This window comes from Paramormyrops kingsleyae, chromosome 25 (assembly GCF_048594095.1).
Source record: "Paramormyrops kingsleyae isolate MSU_618 chromosome 25, PKINGS_0.4, whole genome shotgun sequence".
Classification (NCBI taxonomy): domain Eukaryota; kingdom Metazoa; phylum Chordata; class Actinopteri; order Osteoglossiformes; family Mormyridae; genus Paramormyrops; species Paramormyrops kingsleyae.
Window position 1 is genome coordinate 4,196,884 of NC_132821.1, and position 21,438 is coordinate 4,218,321.

At 39.3% G+C, this 21,438-nt stretch overlaps 1 protein-coding gene across 2 annotated transcripts; it reads right to left on the minus strand.

The window, feature by feature from the left end:
- Positions 1–48: 48 nt before the first annotated feature.
- LOC111835566 (uncharacterized) lies at positions 49–21,431 on the minus strand. Of its 2 annotated transcripts, XM_072707818.1 has the most exons (6): positions 21,151–21,431; positions 19,378–19,454; positions 4,536–4,682; positions 4,104–4,290; positions 2,893–3,311; positions 49–2,537 (listed from the first exon to the last, which is right to left on the minus strand). In XM_072707818.1, exons 3-6 carry the CDS (start codon positions 4,656–4,658, stop codon positions 1,938–1,940), a joined length of 1,329 nt encoding a protein of 442 aa, XP_072563919.1. In that variant the 5' UTR covers positions 4,659–4,682; positions 19,378–19,454; positions 21,151–21,431; the 3' UTR covers positions 49–1,937. The 2 variants fall into 2 exon arrangements, with proteins under 2 accessions (XP_072563919.1, XP_023651774.2); XM_023796006.2 differs by lacking the exon at positions 19,378–19,454 and having other exon boundaries at positions 21,151–21,429.
- Between the last annotated feature and the right edge of the window lie 7 nt (positions 21,432–21,438).

Consider the following 21,438-nt stretch of genomic DNA (forward strand, 5'->3'; position numbering starts at 1 on the left):
AGCGAAATGACAAAGAGGATAAGTATTGAACACACTTACTGAAATTAATTTAATACCTAGTAGAAAAGCCTTTATTGCTAATGACAGCTCCAAGACACCTACGTCTAGCACAGTCGGAGTTCAGCCAGGAAAACACATTTCACTGTATGTTGTACCAGCTATAACTACATGTGACAAATAAAGAATCTTGAATCTTGTATAGAGAAACATGGCATGCATTGCTCAGCTATGATTTTGGCCCATTCTTCCACACAAACTATCTTCAAATCTTGACAGTTCCGTGGGGCCTCTTCTATGAACTATGATCTTCAATTCTTTCCATAAATTTTCAATTGAATTCAGGTTGGGTGATTGATTGGGCCATTCTAGCAGTTTTTTCTTTCTCTGAAACCAATTGAGTGTTTCCTTGGCTGTGTGTTTGGGATCATTGTCTTGCTGAAATGTCCACCCACGTTTCATCTTCAGCACTCTGGCGGATTCTTATCAAGGTACATTTCTCCATTCATCCTTCCTTCAATTATACAAAGTCTCCCAGCACCATATACTGAAAAACAGCTTCACACCTTGATGTTCCCACCCCCAAACTTCACTGTTGATATGGTGATTTTGGGGTGCAGTGCCATTTCTCCTCCAAACATGGTGTGTGCTATGACATCCAAAGAGTTCAATTTTAGTCTCATCTGACCAGACTATATTCTCCCAGTATTTCATTGGCTTGTCCAAATGTTGTGCAGCAAACTTTAAACAAGCTTCAACATGCCATCAGTATGTTTTGCAACAATTAACACTAACACCAAATATGACAAAAACAGTACAGTAACACCACAATACATAAAAAAATACAGGGAACTATTTACATTTTTTACAGGGCAGGCACCAGTCCAATATGCCTTGCCGCCCAATGGGTACCTACAATATGTTTTTATTTATCTCATTAACACCAAACCAAATAAAACCTAACACCAAACAAAACACAATTTTTAAGTGAACCTCTTATGTAAGACAAAAATAATTAACAAAACTGACAGTACCAGGCATTATAGGACAATAAGTGCAATTCTTATAATATGTGTAAAAGTTATGAAAGTGAAAAAGTGCTTATCACTTTGTCTACTTTCCGGGAGTGAAAATATATGTTGCGTAACCCAAAAATCAATTAAATAAACAATACAGTATGTCACAATTCAGAACTCCTTTGCACAGAGGCTGCACCACGCAAGACTTAAAAAGGAAACCAATTCTACACAAGGCACTTATCTGAGTTTTGAACTGAAGTACAAAGTGTCTTATTTAAATCCAGTCCTCCTCCTTTTCAGTCCTCTTCAGTTCTTTTTTTTCTTAAAGAAAACAGGCCAATGATAGCTATTTATCCATGGCTGCACTTAACATTGATCAAACAGCTGCTGCGCAAAACCAGTGACGTGTTCAAGACCATCTGCTTCAAGATCAAGACAAGATCACGACTCATCTAAACCCAAGACCAAAACAAGACCAATACTTAAAAATTCAATCAGAATAACTCAACTATTATCTTCAAGTTTTAAGGAACAAGTGCTTTCAGATACTTGGCATTATGTGGCATTAAAAGAAACAAAAATAAAGAAAATCTTAAGGTTTATTTTCAGAATGATAAATATGCTAAATCAAACTGGCAAGTAATATACTAAAATATATTGGACTGCAGTATTAAGAATGGTTCACTGAAAGGGACACACATGTGCTCATGATTAAGAGTCTTCTTATATGAAAGTTTTACATGAATAAAGAATATACAAAACAAAAGAGAATGTTAGGCAAAATATGAAAAAATATATTTAAACTCATGTGAGGAAATGTATAGACATTCAACTAAAATATCTTTTTTCAAAAGACAAGCATATAGATAGATTTTGATATTGTATGAGATATTGTACATTCACCATCCCCTTTTAACATAACTATTTCCTCAGTCTCCCTACCAAGACCAGAATGCATGCTCCAGCCAGAACAAAAAGAGGGATATGGTAGTTCTCTAACAGGTTGTAGGGGAAGCTGGGTCCCCCTTCTTGTGTACAATCATGGGTTGCAATGTCAGCTCTTCCAGAAGTGGGGTGGATGTCATGACGAGTGGTCAGTTTTTCCTTTGCCGGGCTTGTGGGTTGACCTGCATGATTGAGTACAGGGATCTCTTCAGTCACATATCCTTGAATTACACGCACATCCTGACTATTGAGCAGGCTCTCATAAGAGTTCTCTTCCGGCTCTGGGTGTTGCACAGATTCGCTCATCTCCAAGCGTTCAGAATTACCAGAGTATGGCTCATCATCCACTGATTCAGCAGCTCTTTGGTTGTCAAAATAATGGGGTTGTTCAGCAGAATGGGCACGAAGTGTTCCAGGCTTGCTAAAGTACATTTCTTCAGACATGGCATCATGGTTGGAGGTGGAAGTTGCAAGATTTTCGGCTTGGTTAAGATCAGCAGAAGATGCAGTTGGCCTGGCAGTACGCTGAGCCTGACGTGCTTGACTAGGCTCCGCATGGGGATGGTTATCAATTACCTTCCAGAGATACAGCAAACCACATTACATAAAGAACACGGCAGTAATGCTCCACATGATTAGCAGATTAGGCAAACTTAGGTATTTGAAGAAGAAATAAAAGTTAAATGTTTTTTCATGAATATTAGAAATACATGGTTAAAATTAAATAAATAAGGCTTCCAGTTTGGTCTGACCTTTACATTTTTTTTTTTTTTATTAATTACTTACTTTACTATCTCAATTTCATAAAATTTGTTTTCCACTTCATTAAGTCTATGAAAGTAAGTCTTTTCATTGTAAATTACGTGTTACATGCAGCAACTTTGCAGCTTGAGGCCAAAAAAGCATAAATCTTAAAAAGCTGAGACATTACCTGATCATTGCTTGAACTGGAGGTCTGTACTAGCTTTGGAAATGGGTTTGGACTGGCATCTGGTGGGTTGGTATCCTGTACTGGCCTGCCAATTAGGCTCTCCTGAGGAGTAGGTGCAGATACTACAGAGGCATTCTTAAGCTCTTCTGTGACTCGAGGGTGGGCGTCATGGGGTAACGCAGACACCTGTGAGTCAGTCTCACCCGGACCACTAAGAGTATCTGTGTGATTAGGGGTGATGCCCTTATCACTGGAAGCCGCCTGAAAGGGACTGGGCAGTGGAGCTGAGTGGCCCGTCTCTGCTGGAGCTGGAACAGCTGGGACAGCTTCAGTAGTGGCATGTTCTGGAAGGTTTGAGACAGTGTGACGGCTGGCATCCACTGGAGCAGTCATAGGAACAGAAGCAGGAGTCCCACTACCTGTAGGTTAGGAAGATTTTGGAAGAGTGACACTGATTGCCAGTTCATCCATCCATTCATTTTCCATAACAGTTTATCCTATTCAGGGTTACGAGGGGTCTGGAGGCTATGGGTGCAAGGCAGGGAACAACCCAGGATGGGGCAACAACCCATCACAGGGCACGCGCGCACACACGCACACCTATGGACAGTTTGGTGACTCCAATTAACCTCAGCATATTTTTTAACTCTGAGGAGGACACCAGAGTGCCTAGAGCACAGGTGTCAAACTCAAAGTCCTGCACATTTTTCGGTTTCCCCTCATTTAACATGCCTGATTCAACTGATCAACTACTTGTACAAATTACCACACATCTCTTGAGCTGAATCGTTTGTGGTGGAACAGGGAAAGAACTAAGCTACACAGGGTTCAATCCCTCCAGGACTGCAGTTTGACACCCCTGACCAAGAGGAAACCCCATGATGACATGGGGAGAACATGCAAACTGCACATGAAGCCATTGTGGAGACGGAAACTCATGTCCCAGAGGTATGAGGCAACAGTGTTAACCACTGTGTCACCGTGCCACCCATGATTGCAGGTCATATTATGAGTATTACTTAAGTACACTGTCCACCCAGCCATCCCTCCATAATCGTTAATCTTGCAGTGAGCCTGGAGCCTGAGCCAAAACGATCAGGGCAGGAGGCAGAGGACAACCTGGGGAGATGCCAGTCCATGGCAGCGACACCAACAGAATCACACACTAAGGGCTATTTAAGGACCAGTGAATAACTGAAACAAAAACTTACTCCTAGTGGGCCGGACCCTGAGTGATTCATATGCGTTCTCAAGCTCTGAAGCAAGTTCCCATTGTTCACAGGATCTCAGGGCCTTGATTAAATCATCAGGCCAGTTTTCTCTCCGCTTCAAACAGTCCAACAGCAGCACCACACCTTCGTATCTGCCTTTGCTGTCGGTCTTAGCCGTTATTTCTTCCTTCAAAATAAGCATGCTTAATGTTATAAACTCAGAATAAATATAGCAAAGTAAAAAGTAATGAGTGTTATAATTCAACAAGGGGCAGTACAAATCTCAGTGAAACTGTAGTCTGAGTCTACTAAACTGAGTCTACTACAGAGTTCTTTCCAAAGCTAATATCCATTTCAAAAATGTATGTAAGGGAATACAAATCAGCACAATAAATTTATTAAAGTAGAGTAAAAGTATGAACTGAGACTCACCACATCAGACTGAGTAAGGCAGGGGAGATGAACCATGATTTCCATTGGTTTCAATTTGTCCACATACCTTGGCAAGTTGTGCCGTATATAACGTCTGTATAATTCGTCACTTGCAAAAGGCATTTTCTTAAGCCAAATAATTAAAAGCTGTAGGTGACAAGGAGTCAAGATTCAAAAGTTTTATTTGTCTCACGCACAGTTATACAGGTACAATGGGCAGTGAAATGAAAAGCTATCCTGCTCCAAGACTGTGCAAATACAAAAGCAAACACAATACAGTACTAAATAAATTTGCAGAAGAGATAACAAAGTTAACAATTATAGTATTAAGTGACTTAAAATATCATTAAAGGTATTCAGAAGTATTAGCAGCACTGAAAAATCATGACTTTCTGTGTTTAAGTAAGAGTAATATGTTTCCGGGACAGCAACACAGTTACAATTTATTTGCACTAGTCAAAAACACTTACATTACCAGGGCTTGTCCATTGAAAAATGCAGGCGCACACAAATATGTGCACCTAAAAAGTGCTAGGTGCACAATTTTTTTTGTGCACCCTAAAAGTGCTAGGTGCACAATTTTACCTTTTTTGTGCGCCTAAAATGTGGTTGGACTTTGGTGCAATGGGTCAAAATGTACTTGTATTTGTACATATTTCTGTTTTTTGTAGTCCTAGTGTTAGTTGAGAATTTTGTCCTACTGTAGTTTTAATGCTTTAACATATTTTGTAGAAACCCATTTAAAGTGAATCACTTTTTATTGGTGAATAAAATTTGCAATTCAGAATTCAGTCTTTTTTGCATCAATACTTTGGAGATTGTCCTCAATTTGCATAACACTTGCTGCAGAAGGCTCAGAGGGGAAGAGCACCATAATATTAATATTATATGGGCCAAAAACTTAGATATGGCATCCAATAATTTGTATGAGCCAAATTCTGTTTCTCCACTGAAATTGCATTTGTTAGCCAGTGTCTTCTTTGAAAACTTCATTCTTGGATGAAGAACACATCAGCAGTCGAACCCAGCAGCAGCCAATCCTTAACATGTATACAGCTAATACTAACTAGTTATGAAGATGCCATCTCTTAAGTGCTTGAGTAGTTTTGAGTAGGTTGCCTTCCAGGATAGAATCTGCAACTAGACCACAGGGTGAGTAATGACAGTAGCCAAGGATATTGCTGTTGGACTAGGACTAGGAGTGGGGATAGCTCAATATTAAGAGTTGGACAATAAGGTTGGGTCGATAGACGATGCCATCGTCCATCGCCGATGGCCGATAGACATCACGATGCTGAGCCGACATCGCGATCCTCCGCCCCACCCCCGCTGCAGCAGCAACCAGCTCACGAAAAACACAGACTTAATCACACTATATAGCCAAATTAAATGCATGCTTTCAATTTCCGCATCTTTACTTATTTTATTATTATTATGAGGAAATAATAACAAGGAAGTTGTTAGCGATCACAATACTAATTACAGTGAACTCCAAACGAATTACACGAACTAGTTCGTTTACATTAATAAATGAGGCATACAGAAACAGCAGAAAAAAAAAATTAAATAATTTTAATTAAATTAGATTAAATACACTACAGCAAATATGCCTTTTTCATGGTTTTACCATAACGAACAGAACGTCTGCGCATCTTTTGCGCGGATAACTTGACCGCAAATCCTACACACCACTTCAGACGTATCTCGTGGCTGTCCTGTTTCATTCGGTCTAAAGCAGGGGTGCCCAAACATTTTCCCTTAGTGGGCCAAAATGAAAATCTATCGGAGGACCGCGGGCCAAATGTAATATTTTACACAAAATACAAACACTAATAGTAAAGTAAAGTAGTTTTATTTATCAAACAGTTATCTAACCTTCCTTTCTGTGTAAATAACATTAAACAAAATATGACAAATAAGTCATATATAGGCATTTAGAGCACGTCTAAACTTTTGTAATCACATGTAGTGCAAAATGTCAAAGAGTGCATGCCCAACAGCAACACAACAACAGTAGCAACAATATAATTGCACCACTAGTGAGAAACATGAAGCTGTTCTTTGGCGTTTACCAGCCTATTAATATTAGGCTGCAGCTGACTCACTGAGAGGGTGAGGATGTCCTGCGTGCTTCGTCTCATAATGACGACGAATATTATACTCCTTTAGTACAGCAACAGACTGGTTACAAATAAGGTAGACCGCTTTAGCATTTATGTCAGTGAAAAAATATTCTTCCTCCCAGCATTTTTTAAAATGTCTTTTGTCTGTGTGCCACTGACGATGCCGCTCCATGTTGATAGTTGCTTAAGCTAGCAGCCCGGTGGGGACCCGCCACAAACTGGTTTGATCCCGTCTGGCGGCAGCAAAGACTCATGGGACTTTTTGTAAATTGTTAAAATATGACTATTTATGAAGTGTGGAAATGTACATATGTGCACAGATATACTTTACATTACCCTTATAGTTGCTTGTATTTCAATTTTAGTCTTAGATATTTCAAATGTAATCAAAGCACCATGAGTGAGGACTGTATAATATACAGTCGAACCCACTTATCTCAACCTCGGCTAACTCGCCAACCCTATTAAGTCGACGTTTTTGAAGTGGAACCACCAAATTCCCTTATTGCAATAGCATTTCTCATCGGTTATGTCGATTCTTTTACGTCGCCGAACCCTAATATCTCGAGCACGAAAGAGGGCCAAAATCGCCACTTAACATCGGTTATCTCGATCCCCGTGACTAATCGCCGGCTTTTTAAAATGTATCACAAGTGCTAAACAGCGCGTATTCAAATCGCATTCGCATGGTAATTCGCTGAACAATGCAGGTGAAACGCGATCTAGGTAAATCCCCATCAAAACCAAAGCCAAGCATATCTGCATGCGGCAATGACAATGAAGATGAAGAAGATGCGGACGAAGATTTGGAACCAATTCCCTCTGCCGGTGAGGTGATAGAAATGCTACAAAAACTTCGACAGTATCATGAGTATGGTTCTTTTGTAGGGGATGGACTGTTTTAGACAGCATAAATAATATCGAAGCATTTGTTTTCAAGCAGACTGTTAAAGGCAAAAAGCAACAAAGCATTTTAGACTTTGTAAAGAAACCATATTAACTGCGTGTACGATACATTTCAGAGCTGTCAGAGCAAAATGACTTGTGAATGTAATTTTGACACTGCAGATTTGCTTTTTGTAACAACGGACTACACCCCGCAGGTTGTTTTGTGATTTTGTGAGCGATCTTTGTGTTTGCAATGTTGGATAATATAATTAAAGGTTTGTATCGAGAATCGACGGTGGTTTTTATTGTATACTGGTAAATCTCCGCTTTTAGTTGGTGCACATATGCCTTTTGTTGTTAGCCGACATGTATATGCATTTTTAAAGCATGCCGATCGCGTCATCAAACAAATCACCGCAACGCCAAAAACCCGTGCATGTACATTCTAATTTATTAACGCACATAAATACATTTCAAGCATATCTTAATACAGTATATTGGCGCCATATTGGTTTTCGGTTATCTCGATCATCGGTTATCTCGACGCTTTTTGGCAACCCCTTAGGCCGGCGACATAACCGGGTTCGACTGTATATTAGCCAACGTACACTAAAAAGTAAACGCACTGATAGCTACACTGGGATTCTTGCTTTAAGAATTTTTGTAACAAATTTTAGTACAGTATAATTTAAAATTTTAGATAATCATTGGCGGGCCAATCTAAATAGTACGGCGGGCCGACCTTGGCCCGCGGGCCCCACTTTGGGCACCCCTGGTCTAAAGCCAAAGTATTGCCAGAAAGGTGAATTTGCACCTTTTTTACCAACCAAGTTTGTCGACGCCATTGTAACGACACAGATCACTGTGGCTATTCATGCCAGAGTCCCGCGGAAAAAGTGATTGACAGGTGGTAATTTGTGTGTAATTTATCTTTATTTATTTATGGTTTGGTTATGGGTAAAACAAAGACCATGCGGGTCAGGTAGTGGAAACGGTAGGCTACAATTAATTAATTCGTTATGAATTAATTATTTAACAAAAACCATCCCTCCCCTCCCCAAAAACGTTGCGTTCTGACACGGATGACCCTTGCTATCCATGGTTTTTTTCGACGCCATTGTTGTCATGAATAATTCCGTGGAGCGTCGAGTGGTCACGTGACAAATTATGAGGCGCGTACAATTTAATTCTTTTTTATTGATAGGCGCGCATTTCTTTGCGCAGCTCTTCACCATTTTAGGCGCGTGATGGCGTGCACGCGCAATTGCGCACCTTAAAGGACAAGCCCTGCATTACAAATGTCATTTGTACAGTGCATATCATTCTTCATCATGCACGATGTGTAACGTTAATGTTTGTTTCACCAATTTTGTGACCAGAGGCACCATAAACCACGGGAAAGTTAGGGCGATTCCAATGGCCAGAAATTCATGACACAGGCCCCTGATCTGCAGCTCCTGTCTGATCTGCTGCTCGCATGGCTGCATCTTCAATCATACCCATGAAACATTATATTTCATGACGCTGCCCAATTTGCAGCATGCATCTGCATTATATTTCACAACCCCATTTTGGGGGTTTAGATGGAGCTGTGTTTTTTTCTCATTATAAACCCATCTTTCACATTATACCTCATCATGTCCTGCGGGTTATCCGAAAAGTATCCGTTTTGCTTTTGTTTAGAATTTAACCAAAGGTACGCTAGCTAGGTTAATGCTATGCTAAGTCTGAGCTAAAACTTCCAAGATCATAAGAACATAAGAAATTCACAAACGAGAGGGGGCCATTCGGCCCATCAAGCTTGTTTGGGGAGAACTAAACTAATAGCTCAGAGTTGTTAAAATCTTATCTAGCTCTGATTTAAAGGACCCAGGGTTTTAGCTTCCGCCACACTAGCAGGAAGACTATTCTAACTACACGCTGTGTAAAGAAGTGCTTCCTCAAATTTGTTTTAAAATGTTCTCCAGCTAATTTGCCATGAGTTCTAGTATTTAAACTAATATTGAAATAGCCATTTGGCTGAACAGCATCCAGACCCATTAGAATCTTATAGACCTGGATCATGTCCCCCCTTAGTCTCCTTTGCTCAAGGCTAAACAGATTCAGCTCAGCTAACCTCTCCTCATAAGACATTCCTCTAAGACCAGGAATCATTCTCGTAGCCCTCCGTTGCACCTTTTCTAAGGCAGCAATGTCCTTCTTAAGGTATGGTGACCAAACCTGCACACAATATTCTAGGTGGGGTCTTACCAAGTAATTATATAAATGTAACATCACCTACCTTGACTTAAACTCCACACACCTAGAGATATAACCCAACATTCTATTGGCCTTTTTTATTGCTTCCCCACACTGGCGAGAGTGGGACATGGAAGCATCAACATACACACCGAGATCTTTCTCGTAATCAGCTACCTTTATTTCAGTGGAACCCATAAAATATCTGTACTTATATTTCTGCTCCCTGCATGGATTACCTTACATTTATCTGTGTTAAATTTCTTCTGCCAAGTATCAGCCCAGTCGCTAATTAAATCCAGATCCCGTTGTAGCCTCTCTGCTGCTAGATCAGTGTCTGCTACACCACCCACCTTGGTGTCGTCTGCAAATTTAACCAGTTTACTCTATGCATTGGTGTCAATATCATTAATGTAAATTAGGAACAATAGTGGTCCTAAAATTGAACCCTGCGGTACCCCACTATGAACGCAGGTCCACTGTGACATTGTGCCTCTAATAACTACTCGCTGCTTCCTGTCAGTTAACCAGTTTTCGATCCAAGCTGCCACAGTTCCTAAAATCCCTGTAGCTTTGAGCTTTAGCAAGAGCCGTTTGTGGGGGACAACATCAAAGGCCTTCTGGAAATCTAAGTAGATCACATCGTAGGCCTTTTTGTGATCAATTTCACTTGTAGCTTCCTCAAAGAACTCAAGTAGATTCGTTAAATAGGATCTACCTCTCCTAAATCCATGTTGGCTATCCCTCAGAATGTTATTTGCAGCCAGGTAATCCACCATTTTCACTGACTGATCAAATTAATAATGGATGAGAAATTTTGAGGAATTCTTTGTGATCCAATCTTCCAAGTGTAAAGAGTGTTCCTTAGTGTCAGGTTAAAGTTGAAGGTGAAATATCTTACGTTTAGGGTAAAAAACCGACTGATTTAATCCAGTCTAAACTAACAGTTACATGGTTGTTATGTCAGAGGAGGAAAATAGATCTGCCCAGTGCTTAATTTGTAAATCAGAATTAAGGTGCCAGAACATGTGTATGCTTTCCAAACCCAGTTTGAATAAAATCACACCGATGCCTGTATAGCACCATGAAAGTACCACTCCTCGTCACATGGCGCATACCTTCGGGGTGTAAACACGCAAATCTCAAACCATCTGGCATTGAATTGTACTTGTACTGGTTTAAATTGCACTATTGCTTGTTAGGTGTCGTTTATTTGTATTAACTGTCTTTTTCAAAATGTTCAAGTCACTTGTCTTTTAGCAGTCTAATACATTTAATGTAGTTATAAAACAGTCCGATTAAGCTGACATCATTGTCCAAAGTGCACATGCATGAAAACAAGATGGTAGTCATTTTACCGGGGAATGAGTAGTAACAGCAGCAAGAAAACCAAATACAAGTTTCTTTTGTATACCTTTGGTTCATAAGAATCAAGACAAAGAAACCAAAGAACTAACAGAAAGGCAATGGAAAGCTTGACTAAAAAAAGCCATCAATTGAAGTAACCTGAATTACAGTACTGTCAGGAAGTGGCACATTACATGTTCTGAGCATTTCCTTATAGGCAGAGATGGGCAGTATATGTTTTTTTACTTTTTGGTATTCTGTATTTTTGCTGGACGGCAACAAATAATGTAATTTGTAAAATAGTTTGTCATATGGTGTTTTATGTATTTAAATATTTAAAATACTTAATAAAATGTAATTTTATTTATTTTCTGTCATTTTAAGAACCTTCATCTCCAGCCTTACTGTTAAATATAGCCTATCATCATCTTTGGTAGTTATCCAAGGAAAAAAGCTACATTGGTGATCGGTAGAAACTGCCTTAAGCTAAAGTATGTAGTAAAATATTCTGATATTCCTCACTGAATGTCAGTATAGGAAGGAAAATGAGTAAACAGCAGTACTGTGCCCTAGAATTTGTAAATGAACTTGCTAGTGGCATTATAGCTACTTTCAACAGATATGCTCTGGTAGTGGCATCTTGTGGTTTGTGAAATATGAAAGACTTCATTAGCAATAAAGCAGGCTAGCTACTTTTGTTCCTAAGGACAAAATTAAATTTGTATCAGCAAAACGTAGGAGCTTTTATAGCCACTGAGCCGGTGTAAACGAGAGATCATACTGATCAAGCAAAGCTTGTATACGTTTTATTTAGTGTTCAATACGCATATTAAATCTGGGCCAGACTTTCCTCAGTGCGATGTATTCTCTACTGAATATTATTGAATATTATTGTCATGACTATTCAGCTTGTGAAAATGAACCGTCTTTAAAAATGTAACATTAATAGATATGTATCTGTTTAAACATTCAGTTGAATTAACTTAATACTAACTTGATACGGAATACAGTCCTAACTGCTTGGAGTGATCATGTCGGTCTGGGTGAAACTTATCACTATAAGCAGATGATTATTATAACTGATTTTTTTCTTCTGTTATGTCTCAGATTACCACCTTATTGACATTTGTATATTTATACAAATGTGTGGCACAAATGTGAATGCAAGGTAAAAAAAAAAAAAAAAAAGGTGTGTGTTTGCCCGTGTCTTTGTGTACCTGGTCCGATCCTCGTGTGTATTTAGCATCTGTGTATTTGGGTTTGGTGCTCGTTGGGTGCCTGTTGTGGCAATTCTATTTACAATTGCACGCGGGGCATGCTAGGACATGCGCCCTGCCGGTGCTACACAAGTATAAAAAAGGAATCTAGTCGAGGAATCTGTTTGTCAAACAAATTTTATACGCGAACCAATGCATTTTTTTTTCCACTAAATTTTTGGTCGCGAACCAAATTGTTCGTAGGCCATAGCGTTCGTGAACCTCAGGCAACACTGTACTTTACAATACAGTACATTAATATTAAATTCAGTTCAATTTTACATTGTACCAAAGCACTTAATGTACTTGTTTTTCTTGGAATAAATTTTTCAATGAAAGGTTGGATTTTTCTCATTTCTTCAGTGTGACATGAAGCTGCTTCACCAAAAGGTGGATTTTTCCTAACCATTTTTTTACAAATCTTTGCAACGGGTGTCAATATTTGTGGAGGGCACTTTTTCACAAGACATTTTAATTTCAAGTGATTTGTGCTTTGATTTCAGTTGTTCTAAATATTCAAAAAAATCCTTCAATTACAGTCACGACCATAAATATTTGGACAGAGACAAAGTTTTTCAATTTGAAGTTCTGTACATTACTACAATAAATGAGCAGAGAAACATACCCCTCATTGTCAAAGTGAAGTAGACAGTTGCACCATCAACGATGCTAAGGCAGCCATCTATGGAGTCGGAATAGTGCCATATATACTTGTGTGTGTACAGTACTTTCCAATTTCCTAAAATGAAATTTGCTCGCACCGAACACAATTTTCATTCGCAAAATACTGAGCAGAAATACGTATGGGGTGATATTTGTGCCACTAGAAACTGAATATGAATTTTGTATAGTTGAATCTGCAGTTGTCGCATTACAAAACTGAATCTGAATTTCTTAGTTTAAATCTGAATTCCAATAACTTGAAACTGCATTTTCAGTTCGCAAATTCAATTTCAACTTATTGGGACACACGTCCGGGTCCTTGAGGAAAAGTAATCGACCACAGATTCACAGCGCAACTCATTTCCACGTTTACGACAGTTCTGCAGGTCGGGGCAAAGAGGAGGCGTGTGCCAGTATGTCGCAAGCGCAAATGCAGTCATCGTATACATAATAAAAATTAAGCAGTACCGGCACTTCCATATTTTAATCTTTATCGTACCACCACTTCTCACAAGTTGCCAGTACTCTGCTACTCAGTCAAGCGTCACGCGAGAGTGGCTGGGCACCGTGTGCAGTACCGTCAGTGTTGTTGAGGCGCTTCTGTTGTTCCCAACGCCCCCGCCGCCGTTCTCACAGTCAATACAGTAGCGACACTTATTTCTCCACTTCCAGCACTGATGATACAGATCACCATATTAAACGCCAGTTCAACTGATGCTTCCGGTTATTAGCAGAGTACACAGAGAGCGCTGTACACATGCAGCAGACCAGAAGCATAGCACCTCAAATCCGCTATTATAACTTTACAGTTAGATCGATACAGGGGTATGTGTATCGATGCACTCGTGTTGTGTTTTTCTCTTCCCCGCCAATCAGGAGTCAGGAGCCGCTTGTGTGGATCTTCAGATTCAGCCTTTATTGCCACAGTGAGGTTACAGCCAAGGCTAGACACCCTGCAGGAGTGTGTCCAATACTGTTTTACACCAATTTTTATACATTTTCTTATCGTGTAACAATATCTCATCACTTAAGCATCATCATTTCTTCAACCATTCCCCATCGTTGTTTTCTCCCTTGATCCCCACACCCCTAGGTGATAAGTTTGTCAATCATCTCTACTGTTTGGTTCCTCCGCTGAACATAATGGTCTAGTTGTTTTTTTTAAATACCCAGCCGTGAACTTTTACGAATCCCTTCCTTCAGTAGCAAATCTTGCATTGGTCTTTGTCAGTCACGTGTCTGCACTGTCTGACACGCCCCTATTCGCCATTTTGAGTGTATCCCGGATGTAAATACATTTGGTTAAACTTAATATTTCATATTCAGTGTTTTTCTCCACAAAAATGCAATGTAATCAGTAATAGGCAATTTTCATTACCAAAACACACTAGTAATTTAGCTATTTAAGAAAGGAAAAGCCAAGAACACCACAAAAATGTAATTGGACATATATTTTATTTTAAATATGACCAATAAAGTTAAGTGGCAAGCAGAATACAGGCTCGGTATACAATGAGTTTATACAGATCGTTCCAGATTGTGAAACGTTAGAAACCGTACTTCTATGTTTCTAAACTTAAACTATAGCTGGGCATTGGTTTGTCAGGGCACAGCACACAGTGACAACCTTATCCAGAATTGTGGCTTATAATCCATGCACATGAATATACACATACATGCACTGATAAACGTGTCATTACAGTTTTGCGGTTTACTTCTGTCTTTTAAAAGCATTCATCCTGTAACGCTAGTTAAACAGGAACAGATTAACCCATTTCTGCTACCCTCTGTAGTGCAGCTAGCTTGCTAGCATAAGTGAATGTGTGATTGAAGCACCAATGTGAAAATACCAACTTTAGAAGACAAAAAAAGTGCATTCAGTAATACTACTTAAACAAAAAACATCTTAGTTGCCTTTATGAAAATGCAGAGAGCAAACACGTATTAAGGGAGATATCGTGTTGACAGTGATCTCCTTCCATCTCACCGCTGGGACCCAGGCCACCCGACGCCTCTTCATTACCTCCTCTACCTGCTGTCCATATCCTATTTTCCAAGTGGGAAACTGAAAAAATCTCATGTTGTGGTCCACGTTTCTGCCATTTCTACCATGTGACTTAGTATGACAGCCTTTCACACAGCACGAGTGTCCCATCTTACCAAAGATAATGCTTCACGCAAATGCTGGCATTTGAGTTGTATAGAACCAAAATGGCGGTTCGACCCACAATACACTGCGAGTGTGACATCAGCTGACAAAGGTTATATTTGTCCATCAACAGAATGATAAGCTGCACCACTAATAAAGTACATATTCATACATCAAAGGCTATCAAAATAGCTAAGACACAGATACTTGTAAGCCAACACAAGATGCTAAGCTAATTCATACTTGTTTCTCATCACATTGTACACAGCTGTAATTGGTCTGCATTCTCTGAAGGTTACAAAGTCACTCTCTGCACAGTTGACATCAGCTTCTTATAGAGTCCTAATGATTACATTCTCTATGCATTATGAAGTGCTAAATAATATTTCGTACTCACATAAAATAAATACTGATTTCCGCCTCATATCGGCGAGATGAATATTTTAAAAGAGATTTAGCATAAACACTGCTAGAAAGCCTGATAAGTTGAACAGGTGAGCCATAACAAACTAAACTAGAAGTAAAATTCATATCCCTAGCTAGTTTTGCGTTAGTCTACCATATTAACATAAACTAGCAGTGCTAGAAATAGTTCATTTAACCACATACAGTGGTACCTCGTTTCTCGAACTCGCTAGAACTCGAATTTCTTGAAAGTCGAACAAACCAGTTTGACCTAGAACTCGAAAGTCGAACCGTGAACGCTGACCTAATATAAATTGTACGCGCCAGGAAATGAGTCATACTACAATGCAATTCTTACTTGAATGCCTTCTTCACAGACTGGATGATTAACCAAATAAAGCAGCACATTACAGTAACTAACAATAAACAAACCACTAACTTACGTGTATTATTTATATCATTTATTTAAACTTTATTTTACCAGGTAAATTAACTGAAAACCAGTTCTCACTGCTTTACGTGATATTCGGGAGAAATAACAGATTACGCATCGGAACTGCCTGGGATACAAACGTCATGCGTGTAACTAAACTCTTCAGCCAATAAGGGCAAAGGTGTGTCCAGGAGGCGGTTCCAGTGTGTGCAGCCGGGTGAGAGGTTGCAATGCATCTAACCGTAATGCATTGCGTCAGGATCAGAATGCGTTGCTTTAAGCCAGCGCTGTAAGTAAGTCAAACACACCCAATGACCGGACTGGGGAAACAATCTGAAACGCGGACTTAATACAGAGGACTAATGACAACAATCAGAAACAGCTGATCACATGGGGATCCCACACAAGGTTAACGAGGGGACGTGGCACATGGAAGGAGCGGACGATTGGGGCAGGACAGGGGTAATGTTGGGATAAGATCTTTATCGTTTTGGAAGCCATTAAGAAAAAAAATGCTCTTCTTGTTTTATCCTGTTCATTTTCTGTTTAAATGCTTAAAAAAAAAATAAAAAAATAAAAAACATTTAGGTGTAATTTTGAGGGGCCGGGAACCAATTAAATGGTTTTTGCCATTATTTCTTATGGGAAAAATTCAATCAGAACTTGAACTTTTTAGGATTCGATCCGGAGTCCGGAACGGATTAAGTTCGACAACCGAGGTACCACTGTATACTACTATACTAATGAGACGTATGGTTAATGTTTATGCTATCGCTTGTGTATATAAAGCTTATTCTCATATACACTCACCTAAAGGATTATTAGGAACACCTGTTCAATTTCTCATTAATGCAATTATCTAATCAACTAATCACATGGCAGTTGCTTCAATGCATTTAGGGGTGTGGTCCTGGTCAAGACAATCTCCTGAACTCCAAACTGAATGTCAGAATGGGAAAGAAAGGTGATTTAGGTAATGTTGAGCGTGGCATGGTTGTTGGTGCCAGACGGGCTGGTCTGAGTATTTCACAATCTGCTCAGTTACTGGGATTTTCACGCACAACCATTTCTAGGGTTTACAAAGAATGGCGTGCAAAGGGAAAAACATCCAGTATGCGGCAGTCCTGTGGGCGAAAATGCCTTGTTGATGCTAGAGGTCAGAGGAGAATGGGCCGACTGATTCAAGCTGATAGAAGAGCAACTTTGACTGAAATAACTACTCGTTACAACCGAGGTATGCAGCAAAGCATTTGTGAAGCCACAACACGCACAACCTTGAGGCGGATGGGCTACAACAGCAGAAGACCCCACCGGGTACCACTCATCTCCACTACAAATAGGAAAAAGAGGCTCCAATTTGCACGAGCTCACCAAAATTGGACAGTTGAAGACTGGAAAAATGTTGCCTGGTCTGATGAGTCTCGATTTCTGTTGAGACATTCAAATGGTAGAGTCAGAATTTGGCGTAAACAGAATGAGAACATGGATCCATCATGCCTTGTTACCACTGTGCAGGCTGGTGGTGGTGGTGTAATGGTGTGGGGGATGTTTTCTTGGCGCACTTTAGGCCCCTTAGTGCCAATTGGGCATCGTTTAAATGCCACGGCCTACCTGAGCATTGTTTCTGACCATGTCCATCCCTTTATGACCACCATGTAACCATCCTCTGATGGCTACTTCCAGCAGGATAATGCACCATGTCACAAAGCTCGAATCATTTCAAATTGGTTTCTTGAACATGACAATGAGTTCACTGTACTAAAATGGCCCCCACAGTCACCAGATCTCAACCCAATAGAGCATCTTTGGGATGTGGTGGAACGGGAGCTTCGTGCCCTGGATGTGCATCCCACAAATCTCCATCAACTGCAAGATGCTATCCTATCAATATGGGCCAACATTTCTAAAGAATGCTTTCAGCACCTTGTTGAATCAATGCCACGTAGAATTAAGGCAGTTCTGAAGGCGAAAGGCGGTCAAACACCGTATTAATATGGTGTTCCTAATAATCCTTTAGGTGAGTGTACATCATAAGGTAATGTGCTTGCGACACCCCGGCACACGCCTCCACTTTGCCCTGACCTGCAGAACTCAAGGACCCGAATGTGCGTCTCAATAAGTTGAAATTGAATTTGCGAACTGAAAATTTTCCAGGTATGATAAATGCAGTTTCAAGTTACTGGAATTCAGATTTAAACTAATAAATTCAGATTCAGTTTTGTAATGCAACAACTGCAGATTTAAATATACAAAATTCATATCCAATTTCTAGTGGCACAAATATCAGCCCATAAATACACATCATGATCTGTACTTGTATATGAAGATTTGTGAATGAACGTGAAAAACATTTTGCAAATACACCAATATTTTTTATAAATGCGGAACCAAACATCTTCATAAAATATTTTTTACAAAGAAAGAATGGTTTTCAAGTACAAAACCTGTATTACAAATCTAAGTCCTCTTGCAAATACCAACCTGCGAGTGCAAATTGACACTTGCGCACATAAATAATTTTGACACTAACTTTTAAAGTAAATCATCACCAGGAATAACTGTTGAGCAAAATTTGATTGCTTTGAAGCACTAACTGGACAGCCCCCTTCATACATTGCCTCCACTTCCAGTCTACTTTCAGACCCCTCAGGTCCTCCAGTAAATTCTTTTTGGTTGTCCCACAAACCCAACTGAAATAAAAAGGGTGAGAGGGTTTTTACAGCTATTGCACCCAGACTATGGAACTCCTTGCCACTAATAACAGGTTTTCTTCATGTATCTCTGTCTATAAAAAAAGGCTTAAAACTTTCACTCAGGCCTTTGAGTGAGTACAACTGATAATGGCAATTTACATAGTTCCTCTGGAGTGTAAATGTTTTCCCTTTGGGGTGTTTTATCTCTCATTTAGGACTAGTTTTATACCTTATCTATCTAGGTTTTTATGGTTTGAATTGTGCAGCACTTTGGTGAACATAACTGTTCTTGAAGTGTGCTTTATAAATAAAATTTACTTAACTAACTTACCAGGAAAAAAGTCTTAGACTTCAGTACATCTGCTTAAGGAACTGAGCCAAAGACTCATACAAATGAGATAACCTATACACATACACTCAACTTGTACAGTTCATTTCAAAGCATGCCGACAGGTTAAAAACTGTAGACCCTGTAATGTGATCGATGGAAATCATAGCTATACTTCTGTTCAATAATGAAAATGTGTTCCCAGGCAATCAACACCAATGAATTAGACCCATGCACGTTTTAGCTGGTCATATCATATAGGGGGAAGGTGAAGCTGATGAAAAAATAGTATTTTTAAATCATTATAAATCATACAAACTTGGATAGATGCCAGCAGGAAATAAATGAATGCAAGCCTACATTCTGGAGGTTAGCAGTGCAGAAACAAGGACATTCCTGAAAGGGCAGAAGAGGGCTGGCTCATTTCCTCACACAAGCATTTGTCAAACATCAAAAAAATCAGGAATTCAGTTAACAGCTCTATTTCAAGGTACTACAGGCACAATTTAAATCTCTCCTTGGTTTCAGAGGGACACATTAGACATATCACTACATTATGACCTGGTATACTAAAGAACATTAAAACACTTTTAAATTAGACAGAAAAATACAATGACAGGAATTAAAATCTAATAGTCATAGTTGCTTCTAAGCACAACCTAAAGTTATAGTGTAACGTACAACCAAGGGCCGTCATATGTACACTATACAGTGTAAATGAAAAAAAAAATGTCATCGTCAGTTCTTGATACCTCAAAATGCTTAGATGCCTTACAGCACATACTAACAACATAACAGGACAGCTGAGAAAAGTGTCCAAGGCAGAAAAAGTTTTAACAGCTATTTTTCCTTAATCTTAATACTCCTACTGATATTGATGTAATACAATTTGAAGTAATTTATTACATCTTTTTGGTAAATAAGTTGGTGAACAAGTTGGTGCTGATAAACATTCTGAGTATGACAAATACCTAAGGTGCAGCCATGCCTGGTGAAAGCCCTCAGGTCAAAACAGCAACTTCCTTTTTGAACTCTTTATTAGCTGTATTGAAACATATTCTCTCTTATGATTATATTACATTTTGGTGACCAAATGTTCCCCACAATGTAGGAAAGACATGTTATTTTGACATTGTGGAGACCATTTTTCAGGTCCCCACAAAGATGTGTGAATGCAACCACAAATCTAAAAATTCCAAAAGTTTTGTATTTTGTTTGGTTACTTATGCCTATGGCTGGGTAGGGGTTAAGGTTGTTATGTTGGGATTAGACATTTCCCCATAGAAATGAGTGGAGAGTCCCCACAAAGATATGATTACAAACCTGTGTGTGTGTAAAAACACCAATCACATCTGATAAAGATACAGTCACATTTCACGACAAAGACATTAAACTGATTAAACTGGTTACTGCAACCAGGGGTACCACAAGGCGGGGGCAAGTTAGGACGATTGCAAGGGCCTCTGAGTGACATGGGGCCTAGAAAATTTGGAAAATAATTGGATTGGTCTGGACTGGGGGGCCCAATATGATATGCCTTCATGGGGCGCAAAATCTCTAGCAACGCCCCTAACTGCAACCATAATAAATTATTATTAATTATTATTATTATTATTATTATTATTATTTAATCTAGGCCTAATCTAGGACAGTATCATAACATGATATGGCAGAAAATGCCTTATTTTCAACCGGTACAGTAAAGATAATGTTTGAGACAATGTTTCATGTTTGAATGATGGAAAGTCAAAGGCTACAACAGTTCGTATCTATTCCACGGAATAGACGAGAACTACAATTATTTTGTTTTAAATGACACGTACTGTATAGTATATCCAACTAGTCTCGGCCAGTGAGCTAGTTGCCCGTGTTACCAACTATTAACATAGAAGAAAATTAGAACGAAAAGCCTATTCAAGTTTCCTGCAGTAATCTCGGCCAAAATGGCCGTCTGGTCAAGGATTTCATCCCGTTAGCCATTTTATATATATATATATATATATATATATATATATATATATCTTTACAGTTACGACACACGTTACCCTTTTGGGGATAAAAACAATACGACAAAAATTCTTTCTCCTCTTACCTCAAGACGAAGGTTAAACAGAGTCTCTTACTCTTTCCTCCCTTCCTTACTTTCAGTTTGTACCTGTGACTGACTCCTCCTCACAGCGTGTGATTGGCTGCAGCACACACTTCCAGTCAAGTCATTGGTAGACGGCGCTGTACTTCATAAAGTTATTACGTTGATATACAAAGCTTTCCTCTTGCACCTTCCAACTCTAACATGTCTTACTCAGCAAGCGTCATTTTTTACCCAAACCAGGGGGAATTCCAGAAAGCTAGTTTAGCCAAGAGGGTCTGACTGCAGTTA

Excerpts from the sequence above, each read along its gene's own strand:
- LOC111835566 (XM_072707818.1), bottom strand. The coding sequence starts at position 4,658 with ATGCCTTTTGCAAGTGACGAATTATACAGACGTTATATACGGCACAAC. Across the intron at positions 4,291-4,535 it reads GCCTTACTCAGTCTGATGTG|GAAGAAATAACGGCTAAGAC; the intron begins GTGAGTCTCAGT and ends CTTATTTTGAAG. Across the intron at positions 3,312-4,103 it reads CAGGGTCCGGCCCACTAGGA|GTAGTGGGACTCCTGCTTCT; the intron begins GTAAGTTTTTGT and ends CCTAACCTACAG.